The sequence below is a fragment of the Haemaphysalis longicornis genome, unplaced genomic scaffold, assembly GCF_048455015.1.
Source record: "Haemaphysalis longicornis isolate Haplotype H1 unplaced genomic scaffold, Haemaphysalis longicornis Haplotype H1 scaffold_10, whole genome shotgun sequence".
Taxonomy (NCBI): domain Eukaryota; kingdom Metazoa; phylum Arthropoda; class Arachnida; order Ixodida; family Ixodidae; genus Haemaphysalis; species Haemaphysalis longicornis.
Window position 1 is genome coordinate 104,934,909 of NW_027526204.1, and position 17,746 is coordinate 104,952,654.

The 17,746-nt window shown below is 44.7% G+C and overlaps 1 protein-coding gene across 4 annotated transcripts in view; it reads left to right on the forward strand.

The window, feature by feature from the left end:
* LOC144159031 (regucalcin-like) overlaps positions 1-17,746 on the forward strand; it is a 38,830-nt gene that overhangs the window by 18,556 nt on the left and 2,528 nt on the right. For 3 of the 4 annotated variants that reach the window (XM_077690264.1, XM_077690266.1, XM_077690265.1), the window contains exon 5: positions 1,006-1,152. The exons of the other annotated variant lie outside the window; for it this stretch is intronic. In XM_077690264.1, the coding sequence (XP_077546390.1) occupies positions 1,006-1,152 (147 nt within the window). The remainder of the gene's footprint in view (positions 1-1,005; positions 1,153-17,746) is intronic. 4 annotated transcript variants of the gene reach the window in all.

Genomic DNA, 17,746 nt, shown 5'->3' on the forward strand with positions numbered 1-17,746 from the left:
GCGTTAAACCCTACAATCAATCAATCAACTTTTCACCTTGCAGCTGCTGCGTTCTTTTAATTGTTGATGGTTTGGGGGTGTTGCTTACAACCCGAAGTGTTTCTTTTGTAAATAAGTTTCACACGTACAACGAATGCTTTTTTGTTAACTAACTGATTCATCAGCCCATTAATGTCCTCTGAAACTGAACTATTTGACAAATTGTCGTAGTTTCTCTAGCCTATTTATGAATTGTAGTTACGAAAATGCTTCAGGCACGGCCAATTCTATAACACAACCACAAGCTGGGTGGTGCAACTGTTCCCCTAATCTGTGGATCAGTGCGCGTATTGTCTTTTTTGTCTTTTGTTTTCAACGTAAGGTATACGTAACATTGTGTTTGTTCGAACTCTTAAAACGCCTACGCAAAGCGCTCTTTCTGGTATTAAAAAATCCCGGGCCATCTCCACTAACCTGAAAAATGGGGAGGGGCGAAGCATGCAGTGTGTAAGTGTATTCAAAGATTTGTCGCGTGCGCTCGGCTAGTGTGAGTAGATCCTACGTAGCCTTCAAAGATAATCTGCCTTATCATCCATAATGCGGTTTCGATGCTGAGTGCTCGGCGTCTTAGGCTTTGGCGCCTTGGAGTTTTCGCCCACGGAAATGAAACCGTTGGGGGGTAGAGGTATACATATTTGCTGCAAATGTCTTGTGTCCTTGAAGCACAAAATGTTCTAGTACGAGGCTTTGGAGAACGATTGTCCCCGTGTGTTCGTTCAGTACGCGTTTTTTTCCACGGAGATAAAACGTTCTAGAGCGAGGCGTTGTAAAACTAGTGTCCAGGTGTGTTCTTTTTGTACGCGTTGCGTTCTAGCGTGAGGTGTTTGAAAGCGAGTACCTGAAACGACGACTGGAGACGCCGACAGCCCGAGCTCCTAAGGTGCTTCGCTCCCAAAATGGCTCCGCTAACCTAGCAAGTTCCGAAAATGGGGGCTTCCTCATTAATTCGAACGTTCGCACTCCCAGGCAACCGACGACTTCTTGCTGACTTCCGATCGACTCCCGGCTACCAGGGCTTGGGCCTTCCGGATGGTATGACGATAGACGTGAACGACAAGATCTGGTTGGCCTGCTTCGAAGGCTCCGGCGTGATCCAGATCGATCCAGAAACAGGTCAGGCGCCACCGCTTTGTTCTAAGATTTACTGAGAGCGAAATGAAAATCACATGCACGGCGCAAATTGAGAGCCGATTATAAGATACTGCAGTTTAAAAAGTAGAAACTCAAAATATTGGCACGAAGTCCGAAATGACGCAAACGTTTGCGCTTAATTGATACATCTATCAGAGTCCTCTACTTATGAATAAGCTGTGGAAAAATCAAACGTCCAAAAGCAGACAAACGAAATAACGTGCAGTGAAGAGTCGGCGAACCAAGTGCGCAGCGTTTGCTCTGTTTGTGTTTGTTAGAACGTAGTCCTTAACGTAGTTCTTTCTTGAAACATATCTACTAAAACAAGAACACAATTGAGACGTCTTTTTTTTTCGAAATGAGCCAAATCCAGAAACCGAAACTAAGTCAGATAAAACTGCAGCTACAAAAAAAATTGGGCAATTTTCCTCTAAAAACACGTGGCAAGAAAATACGGGAGATAACACTTTGCAAACGTGTCCACAGATCGTAGTTCGTATCGAAAACAAGCCAGATGTTGGTGTGCCACGGATCAAAATGAGCCAAATCCATTTGCCCAACAGGAGTTCACTCTTGGCGTGACTGATCAGACTATTTTGTGGGTGTTTTCAGAAGTTTTTTTTCTTTTTACTTTCCGGCCTGTCTTATTATGAGTTGAAACAGCAATTAAGATATCGGCTAAAGATGTGTCCCCATATGTCCACGACAAAGTGAACAGAAGAAGAAGTGAACGAAATCAAACTGAGAGATGATAAACAATCGCTTCATCGAGTCTCCCTTGTTTCACGGAATAAATGTGGTTATTATTATTATTATTATTATTATTATTATTATTATTATTATTATTATTATTATTATTATTATTATTATTATATGTCGCTTGTTTGTTTCTTGCTATATTTTCTTGTATTTTGTTTTCATGTAACTACCCGTGCGCCAGCACTCAGGCCTCTGGCTGTTCCTGGGCACGTAAATAAACATGATTGATTGATTGATTGATTATTATTATTATTATTAATGAATTATTTTATTTAATTTTAATTATTTAATATTAATGAATATTAATGAATATTCTGATCGTCTTGATATATTCCAGAGCTCTTTTTCTGTGTTCTCAAACGACTTGAAAACTGTTGTAGCTTATGTGCCTTTATGTCATTGCAAATTTATGTGCCGTATTTATTTTAGGCAAATCATGTTCTTGTTTGTTTGTTTTTCACATTTCCTGGTTTTGCGTTGCTTGAATTTCTGTAGGTTTGAGTGCCAGTGCTTGTAATGCTGAGCTTCTTTCAAAGTTGAAACTTCCGAACATTTTGTTCTGAAACCTTCGTTTTATGCGTATAACTTACCTCTGTCATGTTCAGTGAGTATTTCCTGTTTTTCCCGTGCCTTGAACATTTCGCTGTCCGAGTGTCATGGCTTGCAACGCTAGGTCTCCTGTTTCTTTTCTTTTCTTTTCTGTTTTTTTTTGCTGTTTTGCTTTCTGAGATTACTGTAACTATCTTTAATTTATTGTTTCTTTCATGCATACGGTTTTGGGTGTTGTGTTGTCTTGATGTTAGTTTGTTTTTATGTATGTTTTGTATATGGTGTACCAGTACCAAGACCCTAGGGTTGTTCCTGGGCACCGAAAATAAAGGTTGATTGATTGATTGATTGATTGATTGATTATTATTATTATTATTATTATTATTATTATTATGTGTAGGTGCATCGGACACATGTGGACTGGTAGTCGTTCCGCAGCCGAAGCGCCCCAAAGCAATGTTCGTTTCAAAGCTTTCCCCATCCACCACCTCTGCTAGCCTTAAAACCCATCTGTTAGAACCTTAGGTGTCTCGCCCTTGAACTGCCGACGACTGAAAACTAAATTTGAAACGTACGCATCCTTTTATATTTCCGTCAGTGAAGAGTTTTTCGACCGCTTGAATGACCCCGCTGTTTGGCCGAAAGACTGCCTCTTTAAGGAGTTTCGAGGCATGTTTCGCGAAGGCATGCTTCACAGCTCTGAGCGCAACACATCAGAAAAAGAATAATGACTAGTTTAGATGTTTTTTATCAGAACGTGCGAGGTCTTCGAACTAAGGCGACTGAATTTTTTGGTAATGTTCTGGCTTCTTGCTTTCCGTTAATAGCTATATCTGAAACTTGGTTGTGCCCTGATATTCTATCCAATGACTATTTTCCTCAAAATTACCATGTATATCGTAATGATCGTGCCTTAACTGGATGCAAACAAAAGGGGGGCGGGGTACTTCTCGCAGTTAACAAATCTCTCCCGTGTGTGCTACGTAGCGATATTGAAAACGCAGGTGAGTCTTTATGGGTCGAAATTCATATCTCTAAAACTGAAAAACTTCTAGTTGGTGTTTTTTACGTTCCCCCTGATGTAGTTCCTGACGCGTTCAATAAGTTAGTCTCCTCCATTGAACAGGTGCTCACTACTCATTGTGACCTCAAGGTCCTCCTCCTTGGAGATTTTAACGCTCCTGGCGTTCAGTGGAGCCACCTCACCTGTTCCCACTACAACCACCACTTTCAACAGAAGGGTAATAGGTTACTAGATTTTTCGTCTTTCACTTCTATGGCACAGCGTAATCACATAAAAAACTGCAGTGGAAACATTCTGGACCTGTGCTTTTCAAACTTCGATGGCGTTAATGTGTCGCGCTCTGATTGTGCTTTAGTAATACCCGACAAATATCATCCTCCTCTTTCTATTTCCTGTTGCCTTCCTACAATGCTCCACCGTTCTGTAATTTCAAGCAATGCGCAACCTCGCTACGCTTTCGCCCGGGGAGATTACGTTGGGCTGTATGGCTACTTTTCTGCTGCCCCTTGGTCAACAGTCATTGACGACTCTGATGTCAATGAACAAGTTGACCGTTTTACTGAGATTGGGCTTTTGGGTATGAAGAAATACATCCCGCAACATTTACCAAAGAAGTTCAAGTTCCCACACTGGTTTTCTTCTGAATTGCGGGATGCCCTGAAACTCAAAGAACGCGCGCACAGAAAGATGAAGCGCTCTGGTGCGAATCAGTTCGTTCAGGAGTTCCGGCGCCTACGTGCCCTATGCAAAATATTGCACAAACGTGATCATGCTTTGTACCTGGCGTCAGTTGAAGCTAAAGCAACTCATCAGCCGGGAGCCTTCTGGAAGTACATTCATTCTAGATCTAGTACAACGAAAGAATCTATTCGTCTACTGGATTCCAACGGCGATGAGGTTGCAGATGCGGCCGACTGCTTTGCTCGTCAGTTTTCTTCTTTGTTTGGGCTTAGCGGTGGTAGTGATGACGGCAGCGTCTCTTGTCACCAGGACGGTTACTCCGCTTGTTTCCAATTGGATGAGAACATCGTGCGGGCCAGCATCAAGCGGCTAAAGCCCTCGTTTTCTTCTGGGCCAGATGGTATTCCTGCTGCAATTCTAAAAACGTATGCAAATATATTTGTTCCTGTGTTCACCTCAATATTTAATAACTGCCTCCGGTCTGGCACGTACCCTCGATCATGGAAAATCTGTCGTGTATTCCCTGTTTTCAAGTCAGGCCCAAAAACCGACCCCATGAACTATAGGCCAGTGTCGCTTCTTTGTTCTGCCTCTAAAATATTCGAGTTATCTCTTCATAAGGTCTTGTCTTTCTCACTTAAACACGTCCTCATTCCTAATCAACATGGCTTCATGCGTGGTCGCTCAACTTCCACAAACCTCGCATGCTTCATGGAGCAGGCTGTCCCAGCAGTCATTGGTAGAAGCCAGCTTGATGCGGTCTACTGTGACATGAGCAAGCCCTTTGATGTAGTCAACCACTCGTTATTGCTTGCCAAGCTCATTCTGTTAGATGTTCACGCTTCCTTAGTGGGTCTTATACGTTGCTATCTCCAAGAGCGCTATTGCTATGTAAGTGTTAATGGTCAAACATCATTTAGGTACAAAGCAACCAGTGGTGTACCCCAGGGCTCCGTTCTGGGCCCCCTTCTTTTTTCCATTTTCATTAACGATGTTGCTTCTGCCATTAAAAATTCTTCTTTTTTGTTGTATGCTGATGATGTGAAAATCTTCAGAGAAGTGCGTAATGTTCAGGACTGTAATTCTCTTCAGGCTGATATCGTGTCATTCCATCGTTGGTGCACCAAAAACGACTTAATTTTGAACCCCTCAAAAACGAAAGTTGTTTCCTATAGTAGGAAAACTCAACAGCTGCAATACTCCTATAAAATAGCAAGCACTGCACTGCCGAGGGTGACCAAAATTCGGGACTTGGGAGTACTATTTGATTCTTCTCTGACTTTCTCTTCCCACGTTACGCAAATTACCGGACGCTCTCTTCGATGTCTGGGTGCTGTCTGCAGGTATTCTAGAGAGTTTAAAAGTCCTCTTCCTTTCTTACAGGGGGACCGACACAAAATTTTGAAGGCGAGATAACTTCGGAGATAGATTGGTGGGAACACATATACATCATCTGCAAAATATCAGCGGCGAATACAGCCTAGAATATATTCAAAATCAATTTTAAAGTGTGCGAAACGCAGCCGAGCAGCCAGCAGAGGACCACGCGCAATCGACATCCCGAGGAGATTGTGTAAATAAACAACATCTAAACATGTCACGAGTTTGTGTTTGCCACTTCCGCACTGCCGGCGTTTTGCGCCGGCTCGCCCGGCTCGCCGCTCCAATCGGAGGGCCGGAGGGCGGAGCTTCTGCTCTCGAGAACGAACGACCCGATCGTTGGCGGCGCAGGCGCCGTGATTTCGTCAGCTCATCGGGCAGCTGGCCGCGACCAAAGCTCTACAGCGATTCCAGGCACTCTGTTTCTATTACTGTTTATTGCCATTGGATGCGAAAACGCGCCGGAGGCACGAAAAACCCACTTAGCTAGCCGCACGGTCGCTGTGCAGGCGGCGGCCACGGCCGCGAAGTGGCCCAGGCCGGCGCAGGTAGCTCGAGTGATAGCTTGTTACCGCTGCACGAAATTGTCCCCAAGTCCCGACCATGGTGGCTTACATGAGAAAGGAGTTAATGATGCGATGGCGGGTTGCATTAAAAATTGTCATCTGCACCGCTTACGAGAGCGGCACTCGAATATCCGCCGCAGTGCTAAGCCGAACACATCTGTAGGCGGACCTGTAGGCTAGGCAGACCGGCCGGCTGCTCCCAGCGCGCGTCTTGCCACCCACCGTCTCAAGCGTCGCGCGTCGTTCTTTAGCCGCGGTAGCATTTTCACTCGCAGCGCCTGCGTCACATCCACGGTCGCTTTTTAATTAAGCACCTCACGATATCAGTACGTGGGGGCATTCGCAGAAACTGCCGTCGATGCGGATTCGACAGTGCTACGGCGGCTCTGCTCTGTGATATCCCTCCGACGGTCACGTGGTCAGCTTTGTTCACACAAAATCCACAAAATCCATCGTTTCGCGGCACTCGCTGAAACCGAAACTGCGACTGGCCGCATTGAAAATGCCTCTAATTAAACAACCGTCGCACGCTGAAGCAAATGAGGTTTCTACAGGTTATAAGTAGGTCACTACCTACTTATCACAACAAAAAAAAACGACATGCAAAATTTTTGTGTCAGTGCCCCTTTAAAGTTGTATTCGGCTCTGTGCTTACCTCTTCTCGAATACGGTTCTGTTGTTTGGAATGGAACTTGCAAGTCCAATAGTGACCGCATCGAAAGGGTTCAAAATAAGTTCCTTTCTATCTTTAGGCACCGTTTCCGTCATGTACAAGAAGACGCAAACGGCAGCACGTCTTGTCTCAAAAGTATTCCTTCCCTTTGGTGTCGACGAATGAGAGCTGACATTATCTTTCTTTATAAACTTCTTCATGGTGATATTTTGTGTGATGACTTGGTTGCACTTATCAATGTCAACTTGCCGAACAAACTTTTCCGAAGATTTCGAACTTTCAGAACAGATGCTTTAAGTAAACGATGCTCGTCCATCTGCAGAATACAATGTGCATATAATGAATATTCCGATCGTCTTGATATATTCCAGAGCTCTTTGTCTTTGTTCTCTAATGAATTGAAAACTGTTGTAACTTAAGTGCCTTTATGTCATTTATGTGCCGTATTTCTGTTCCGTATTTATTTTATGCAAATCATCATCTTGCTTGTTTGTTTTTCACTTTTCCTGATTTTGTGTTGCTTGAATTTCTGTCGGTTTAAGTGTCAGTGCTTGTAACGCTGAACTTCGTTTTTCCATTTTGAAACTTCCTGACATTTTGTTACAAAACCTTTGTTTTATGTGTATAATGTGTATAATCTCCGTCATGTGCATTGAGTATTTGCTTGTGTATTTTCAATTTTTCACATGCCTTCAACGTTTTGCTGGCCGGGTGTCATGGCTTCTAACACTAGGCTTCCTTTTTTTTTGCTGTTTTGCTGTTTTGCTTTCTGGGATCTCTGTAACTATTTTTATCTTATTGTTTCTTTCATATATACGGTTTTCTGTGTTGTGTTGTCTTGATTTTAGTTTGTTTTTATGAATGCTTGTATATGGTGTACCAGTACCAAGACCCTAGGGTTGTTCCTGGGCACCAAAAATAAAGGTTGATTGATTGATTGATTGATTATTATTATTATTATTATCGCCGCATGATGGCGCCCAGTAAGGACAAGTGCCTCCTCTGCTGCCTCGCTTTCTTCGGCAGGCAGGAGTTTTTTCGATGTTCTGCGTGTAAACGCCGTGCGCACGGAAAGTGCATTGTTCTTCCGGACGAGGAACTGCAGCGTTTGATCTCCGGTGAGCAGCCGTTCGTCTGCAATCTGTGTGTGGCTGCGGCGTCACCCGCTAGGCCTAGCGACCCCGGTGACCAAGCCAGCGAAGACGGTGAGCCAGCGAACATCCCTTCCAAACGAGTGGCGTCCCCTGTCGGAGCAAGCTTCAACCCTTCGGCGGACCTACGCGCAGAGGTAGCTGCGTTGAAGACTCTCCTGTCCGAAGCCTGCGCCAGCCTCTCTTTTCTCGGGGATGTTGTCACCGAGCTGCGCGAGGAGAACCGGCTTCTTCGACGGGACAATGTGGCTGGGCTTGCCCAGCAGGCTGCAATCGTCGCTTCCCTGCGCGAGGAGGTTCGCTGCCTGCGAGGGGAGCTCGCGCGTCCCCCGCCTTCTCCGCCTGCTTCCCCGAAGCCTGCTAATCCTTTCATGCCGCCGGTGACGTCACCGCAGTCTGGTATGCCTACGAGGTCGTCGTTCGCCGATGCCGCCGCCGGTGCTGCTGGTGAAGGTGCCCCCTTCCTGTCCTCTACCACCGCTTCGCCGTTCGTTGACCGCCCCAGCAGTCAACCTGCTACGGCCTTGAGCACTTTGGTTTCCCCTTCTGTCCACCCTCTGCCCCCGCCTCCTAGGTCCGACACTGCGTTTAATGGCCCGCCGACGAACTTGCAGAAGAAAAAGAACCCTCCCCGCGTGGGTGCGTCGGAAGCTTCTCGGTTGTGGTACACCGACCACCGAGCTCCAGGGTCATCTTTGTATCAAAACTGTCGGCTAACACCACATCTGCTCAACTGTTGGCTCACTTGTCGCATGCGGCTAAAAGGAGGAAATTATTCCACGTTTTGATTGGCTCCTGAAACCACTGTCAGTTGGGGACAAAAGTTAGGGACATTTAGGGAATTTGTTGTTGCAGAGGGCAGGCTTGATGTGGTCTCGCGCGTAGCCTCCTAGGGAATTCCCTGTAAGAAGCTGAGTGCCAGCGCATCGCCTCCTCTAAAAAGAGGAGGCGATGGCCGTTGTCAAGCAGCAGACGACGCAAGGAACGGCTGGAACTGACGCTTCCTTTTGTAATTACTTCAAGTATTACGGGTGTCTTGCTGAACGATTTTTTTTTAATGCGGAGCGTGCCTGCCTGACCGTGTCCATGGTGTCGCCCCGAGTTTGTCCTGCGCTGGTTCCTTTATTCTCATAAACTATCAACATTTCTTTCTCCTCTGTGGGGCCCTAATATTACTGCTGTCCCGCACCAACCAATCATCAGTCTTGGAGGACGTCTTCTTCATTATTTCTCCGACACTTAATTACCTCTGCGTTTAAGTTTCTGCTTCTTTCAAGAACGATGAGAAAATCAAAGAGAAATTCCGTTCACGGCTGTGGGATTTCCTACAAGCGCGCGTGTACCCGGGAGAACAGTTATCGCAATAGCAGTTTTACTTTTGCAGTGTGCCACTTTTAAACTAAAAAGAAACGTAGGATGAGATATTGCCCCTTCAAGTCAGTTTCCAGATGTGGTCATTCCAAAATTCACATTTATTGGCGATAGATGGTAGCGTAGCTTATTTAGTGGCTCTAGTCTAAACAAATTTGTGTTATTGCAGGATGCTTGATTGCTATGACACTAGCCATTTTAGTACCCGATTTAAAGCAAGCATTAGATTGCTTCCAACTTACTGGCTTCAAGAACAGATGTGAAGGCCAGAATTAAAACATGCAAAATATTTAGAACCTGCTGTTGTAAATGAACCTGCAGTGCAGCATCTCAATCTTTAATAATGTCTTCTTGTGAAAACCTTTACCATGTTCCTCGGACAAATGACTTAAAAATTTACAGCTTCAGAGGTACAACTTGAAATGGTTGTGAATGTTGGCTACCTGGCAGTTCGTTTAAACTGCAGCATAAATACCAGATAAGTGACCAGGGGACGATGATGTGGAAGTGCTTGTGTATTGCCCTCCATATTATTTAGACGTTCCTGCACTATGTAAAAGGAATATACCAAATGAAGGAGACAGTTTTTAGTTTTATTTATTCCCGGTTTCAAGGCCATAGAAGACGACAGATATCAGAGGTGCCCAGCACAAATGTTGTAGGTGCATCCAGATGCTTGTTGAGACCTCTGTCACTGAAAAGTAAAAGAAAAATAGCATTTTGAAAACTGGTCAAGCACTGCATATATTTCCTTAGGAGCCTCCCATTCAAAATTCAAATGAACAAACAGCTTAAACACAGTACATGCGTGTGGACACTGGTGTTTCTGCTATATCTTTTTTCCTTTATTTTTCTTGTACGCACGTGGCAGAATTCTCTTATGTTATTATTCTTCGTTTAATCTGCTCAGGTCCCCCATTAATGCCAGTGGGGCCATAAGAATATCTTGAATGAATAAACATAGGACACCAAATACATGGCACTACATCTACAAATAAACGTTCCTGTAGCAATTAAAAACTTTATAAAATAAATAATAAAATGGCACATTTCCACACATTTCCTAATTCAAATAAAAACTGGCCAACTCCAGCTTTCCTCAAAATTTTGTATACCAGTTTCTTTGAACCAGGCAATAAAACTGTAAACATCTTGAAAACAGTTTTATTTGCCCGTAAATTGCAGGCAGCTTAACTTAGGTGTCGCAGAAGCTGTCGTGCAACGATGACTGACTTGCTCGTCTCTATTTTTCTGATTTTGCCCTTCTGCAAACAAGTCACATCATACAGTTGCCATGAGGTTGGTCGACCTGTTAACATGTTACAAAAAAGAAAGCTATTGGGGCCCTTCGATTTACAGTCTCGGACTCGCCGCGGGCTCCCCGAGAAGCAGTCCGGCATTCGATTTTCCCATGTATCCCTATGGCTTCGGGGAGTCCTCGGACTACCCGCAGTGAGTCCGAGAGTGTAAATCGAAGAGCCCCATTGTATTGTGCTTATTTCTAACACTATTTTAAAGTTCTTACTCTCACTCCTGTGACACCTAAGGCTGATTCACCTGGAGAGCACCCCTATGTGGGCAGCAAGTTCTATAGTGGTCCGAAGTGGCAAAGATTCGGCAAAACAAAACCTTTTTCTGATGTAAAGATGATGCTCTGCCAGGTGAGTGCAAGGGTGGAGATTGCCTCACTTTTGCACTTTAATGCATTAATCACGACTAAGTTCAGTTAGGTGTCCTCGAAATTTCAGAGAAGTGCCGAGCAAAAACTGTTTTGAAGAACTCAGAAATACTGATGGCCAGAAATGGGCAGCTGGGCGGCCAGAATGTTACGGTCTCTCTTCACTCCAAACTAAAAACAACTCAGCTTAAAACAAGTAAAAGAGTAAAGGAGTAGCACCGCTATTAAACGTTCATAGCATGATTAGGCTCTACTTAAAGGAGTACTTGAAATATCAAAGCTGAGATAAATATGCAAAAAGTTTCCTTTGTAGCTGGAGATTTTAGTAGCAACCATTCAGTATAGGGGAACATATTTTAAATGAATTTTAATATTTGCATGCACAAGAAAGCTCCGAATGAATACCCTTTCGACACTGGCATAAGCAAGATACGTCGAGTGCCTCGCCATGCAGTTCGCCCCAAACTGCCGACATTAGGGCTCCAGTGACTTAGCCAACACACTGGCCGCTGATGGTGCACGCTGCACTGCCTTGTGAATCATGTAACAGTTTTGGGACTGATATCGTGCGGCTCAGACGCGTGCGGCCATGGCTAGCTTGGGCCACTCTAGGGCGCGCATCCAGTGTGACCATGATGCAATGAGAACAGCGACATCAAGAGTGCCATTCTCTCATGGCGGCCGCCTTTGTGTTCGTTTTGTCCAAGCCGAAACTGGCCCGAATAAACAAGGCTCAAACTAATTATTTACCCCGAGGTCGACTATCTAATGTTCCATTCTATGATTCCTGGGCTGGTAGGTACCCATAGCAATGGGAAAAATGTAACACGAAAATTTCATACCAGTACTTTTTATAATATTTACATAGACACATGAACTGCATGCTAATGGCCCTTTCTGCCAGTTGTTGCCCCCATCTGTTCACCATTCCTCAGCTGAGCATGAAAGACTGGTAGAATAAAGTGTCAAGTTTAGATTCGACAAGTTTGCAAGCTCAGTGATTCACATTGAACTTTTTGTGATCTTTCTTGACAAGGATTTAACATATAACCACTCCTCACTGTCTTGGCTCATGTACAATGCTTAAAGCTTCATGCACATACTGTACTTGGTACAGTTTCATTTACTATAGTGAAGCTTCCAGCCTCTCCCTGATGTGTCTGTAGTCCACCCAAAATGCACTGCAAGAAAGCCAACTTTTTCTGATGACGACGATCATGGGTGAAGTGAAAAAACATTAAAACGCTTCCCGCGATCTCAACTGAACCTGGGTCCCTCATGTTATGAAGCTGACGTCTATCCCATTGCGCCATTCCAGCACAGTCGAAGCAATTTGGATTTGCATGGACGTGGAAAATTACACAGAAAATGCACACCTCCATCTAACGACAATGGTTGTACACTACGGAAGGTCATGGATTGCCTGCATTAGTAAAGCTCTAGACAGCACAACTGCAGTGCAGCAGATCATCCTGATAAGGAACAGGTGCTCAGTACTGGGCTGGTTAATTTGGTGTTGGACTTGATTTTGCAACGCTTCACGTCCCCCCTTTTGTCGTTTCAGCAGATGGGCAGTTGATTTTTTATTACTAAGTCTTCCCCTCAGTAACTAGGCCACAGCTACATATTTGGTTGTCATACTACCAGGGTGGTCTGCGAGCACACGCAGTCTGCCTGCTGCTAATTTCGAGTGTACCACAAAAACAGCCAATTCTGGAGGCATTCACCCGCTTTCCATGGGTACCCAGAAAGGATGTAGACCAAGGCTTGCCCTCCAGGCCCTGCACCAACATCGTAGGGGCCAGGTCCAAGCACTTTTTTTTGCACTGGAAGCCCTCTAATGCAGATGCTGCAGGAACAGGATTAAATGCTGAGTCAAAACAACTGAAAGTTGGGTAAGCTAATAATACAACTTTGAAAAACAAAATGCGTAAAAGATGGCGACGTGGAAAAAGACCACACAGGAAAACCCGCTACAAGAAAAAGAACACTCGGCACATGGTACTGTGTGTTTTTTTCTGCAAAAGCAAAAGTGAGAAATCGCTGCTGCATTGTTAACAAGGATCATCCAAGGAAAGGGAGAAATGAGTGTGGTGTTAACCATGCGCAGCCTTTAGTTCATTGTGCGATTGGCATGATTTGCAGTATTCCGTTGTCATGTAAGTCCATGTATATGGGCCAGACAGGACGCTGTCTAAGTGTCCATTTCAGAGAGCATTTGTTTACGATCACAAATTCAACGGGTGCAAATCTTCCTGCGAATTATAAAAAAGTGTGGGTGTCGCCCTTTGTTTGATGAGACTGTGATGTTGCACAGGTATAATGATCAGATTGTTAGGGAACGGGTTGAGGCCTTCTTTATCGATGAACATAGTAGCAAGTGTGTCAGCAAATCGTCTATAACTCTGCACGGGCAGGAGCACGCGCTAATCGGCACCATATTTCTTCAATCTATTGTTTCTTTCGTGAATAAATTTCGTGTTTTTCAACAAAACGGAAGTAGCAAGTAAGTGCTTGTGTGTGTTCCTCCTGTCTGTACACGTTATTAATGCGCTTTCAAATTTTCAATGGCTTTATGGCCTGCCACATACTATTTGTCCCATACGCAGCTTCTTCCATTCACCTTCAATGTACACTTTGACAGTTGCTCCTGGTGACTCCTCATAAAGGGCCCGAAATGCCGCGTAACCTTCACAGCCCTTCGGTTGATCTGATTCTGCCGCCGTCATTTGGTCTATCCTTTCTCTCTCCCTCTCCCGTCTTTTTTGGTTCACGGTTTCACGCTTTTTTTTCCTTTGGCCGCGATATCCTTACGTTGTCTGTACAGAAGCGACGTTTCCAATTCCTCTCCCGCAATGCAACTTAACTGCCCGAATAGCTAGAACTCTGATGCGTGCTACTCGCGAGATTAACGCTATCAAACACATGCATACTTACGATCGAGGCACTGCACTTCAAACATCCAGGACAGCGCCTCGGGGAGTACACGCCACCGGTTCGAATAAACTTGAGCAATGTGATGGGCTCCTACACAAAAGGAACAACAACGAAACGCTTGAAACTGCGGCCGGAGTGTGAAAGGACGGTGAAAGTAATTTGAATTTAGTGTGTGCTGCATACTTGCGCGAGAAACAGGGAGTGGGAAAAGAAACCACACGTACGTTGGATACACGAAGCAAGTGTTGGTTTGCGCGCCAACGTCTGGTTTGTCGTTTTCCACTGTGTCTGTTCCTCGCCCAAGTATGCAGTGCACGCTAAATTTGGTTCAAGATTATACAAAAATCGTTAACATCACAATACGATCGGGAATGAGAATGACAGCTAGGAGGCCGAGCTAGGCGACCACGTAAGCAAGAATTCACGCAGCTTTAGGGTACATAGTACAATGGTATAAACACAAAAACTACAACAAACATAAAATAACGATGTTACTGACCTTGCTGGGAAAATGAGCGCATAGATGCCCTCTTTTCCGCTCTTCCGTGTCTGTGACAGCAAACGCCGAAGACCGGCATGGCTGATCTACGCTGAGCTCATGCTGGAAGTCTCTCTTGAAATGTCGCAGTAGGTATGTCGGATAGGGAGATCGCACCAATACTAGCATTCACGGTATATTCACGCATCTGCAGCTTCATTTGGTAGCAATCAACACAAACACACGCTGTGTAGTGACAGCGCAAATCGTTCACTCGGGGGGACCCAAGGAAATGCTGCGCCTACTTCAGCGTTGTCCCGTTGTCCCTAGCCGCTCAAAAACAATTCAAGTGACGTCACGATTTTATCACGTGACCCAAGGATTTCTTTCCTCCTTTTAGCCGCTCCGTCGCTTGTCAACTGTGCAAGTTACGCCATTGTCGTGCAAACGCCTTAGGACCAAGTACGACTCCTATTCTTCTTTTTGCGTAACTGTTAACGAGGAGTGTTTTAGGCGCCTGAGCGACCCGTCTATGTGGCCAAAAGGCTGCCTTTTCAAGCCGTTTCAAGGCAAGGTCCATCCTGGTATGCTGCACAGCTCTGAAATAACTGAAAATGATCAGTAAGTACGAGAGTTTCGACATATACTATCAAAACACTCGAGGTCTACGAACTAAGTCCTCTGAATTTATTAGAAATATTGTATGCTCTAAATTTTCTGCTGTTGTCATTACTGAAACCTGGCTTTCCGATGATATCTCGTCTTCCGACTATTTCCCTTCTAACTATCAAATCTTTAGAAGCGACAGAAAATTAACTGGACCTAAACAAAAAGGTGGCGGGGTTCTCGTTGCCGTTTATCATTCAGTGCAGTGCATGCGGCGTGCTGACCTCGAGACCCTAGACGAATCAGTCTTGTTTGAGGTAGGCCTCACGAAGGGCGAGAAGCTACTCATCGGTGCATTCTATATATCCCCGGATCTATTACCTTCTGAATTTAATCGAGCACTCACATCCATAGAAAATGTCTCAAATGCACACTCCAACCATAAGCTCATTATACTTGGAGACTTCAACACCCCAGGTATTCGCTGGAACAGTCTTTCCTTTGAGCACAAAAACCATTATGCAGCGCAGAAATGCAGCATGCTATTAGATTTTCAATCGTTCACCTCCATGCAGCAGTTTTGCCGCATAGAAAACTCTTGTGGTAATGTTCTAGATGTGTGCTTCTCAAACTTAAAAAACGTTCAAGTGTGTGCCTCCGAAATATCCCTTGTGCACCCCGACAAGTTTCACCCCCCTCTTATTGTCTCTGTCTCGGTCGCGACCCAGCATCGCTCTGGCGGTGTTGACAATTGTGCAGTCCCGCGATATGCTTTGAAGCGTGGAGATTATGCTGGGCTGTATCACTTTTATTCATCTGCTGAATGGTCTAGTGTTTTGGATGTCAATGATGTTGACGAACAGGTTCGACGTTTTACCGAAATCGTCAGAAGTGGCATGGAAAAGTATATCCCTTGTTATAAGCCTGTTCCTTCCAAATTCCCCCACTGGTTTTCTAAAGAACTTCGAAGTTCGCTTAAACTTAAGGACAGCGCCCACAAAAAGGCCAAGCGTTCTGGGCTTCACAAGTGGAAAGCGGAGTTTAGTCGGTATCGCTCACTTTGTAAAATCCTCTACCGGGGTGACCACCAGCTCTATATAGAATCATTAGAGGCTGCTGCGTCTCAGAAACCGGCTGAATTCTGGAAGTATGTACGCGGCCGTTCTAAGGCGTCTAAAGAACACGTTAGCCTGCTTAATTCTGATGGTGAAGAGGTTGAGGATGTTGCCACCAGTTTTGCTCAGTACTTTCATTCTGTCTTTCAACTGCCAGATGGCAACGACGAACGCCTATCGTTTAATAACTCTAATTTTAACACACTTATGTTCGATGAAAAAATTGTCAATGATAGCCTTCAACGGATAAAACCACCATTTTCCTGTGGTGCAGATGGAATTCCAGCAGCCCTCATGAAGGCTTACGACAACATTTTTGTGCCTGTCTTAACTTCCATTTATAATAACTGCTTACTTTTAGGTAAATTTCCTCGTGCATGGAAGATCGCTCGAATTTTTCCAATATTTAAGTCTGGTGATAAGTCAGCCGTTTCTAACTATCGCCCGATCTCACTCCTTTGTGTCGCCTCAAAACTCTTTGAGTCAGCTCTGCACAAAGTTCTTGCTGCCTGCGTCAAGAACGTTGTGATACCAAATCAGCACGGCTTTTTCTCGGGTCGATCGACGGTCACAAATCTTGCAAGCTTTATGAGACAGGCTTCTGCTGCAGTTTGTGAAAACGGCCAGTTGGACGTTATTTATTTTGACCTTAGTAAGGCGTTTGATGTGGTGAACCATCAGTTATTAGTTAACAAGCTTGCTAAGTCCGGTGTAGACGCAAGCCTTGTTGCCTTGTTGTCCAACTATCTCCTTGACCGGTCCTTTTATGTAGATGTTAACTACAAAAAGTCTAGTGTTTACCCTGCAACAAGTGGTGTACCCCAGGGTTTCGTGCTGGGTCCATTATTGTTTTCTGTCTTTATCAATGATGTTTCAACAGTGTTAACAAACTCTTCTTTTCTTCTCTATGCTGATGATCTATTTAGGCACATCTATGCTGATGAAAACTATTTAGGCACATTAGCGGTGTTCAGGACTGCTGTGCCTTGCAAAGGGATGGGTCGGAAGTATCGGTCTGGTGCAGGAAAAACTGCCTAATTTTAAACCCCACTAAAACAAAGGTTGTCACCTACAGCCGGAAAACCCACCGTCTGCTGTTTTCCTACAGTATTGAGGGAGCTCCTCTGCAAAGGATTGAGGAGATTAGGGACCTAGGGGTGCTTTTCGACAGTACCCTCTCTTTTTCTCCTCATATTAGGCTCATCACCCGGCGAGCACTCCGAATTCTTGGAAATGTGTGTCGGATTACAAAGGAATTCTCTTCTCCAGATCCATTTCTAATGCTATACAATGCAATATGTATACCACAGTTAGAATATGCTTCTGTTGCCTGGAACGGCATCTCCAAATGTAGTAGTGAATTAATAGAACGTGTGCAGAAGAAGTTTTTATCGATATTTAAGCACCGTCATCACAATCACAGTTTTCATCCTGATTCTGACTTACCCATAGTCCCTTCTATCCCTTCCTTGAACTGCAGACGTATGCGTGCAGACCTTACATTTCTTCACAAAATTGTTCATGGTGACCTTTCTTGCGCAGACCTGCTTAACTGTTCAGAGTTTAGTGTACCACAAAGGCCCACCAGGTCGCATCGCCCGTTCTTGA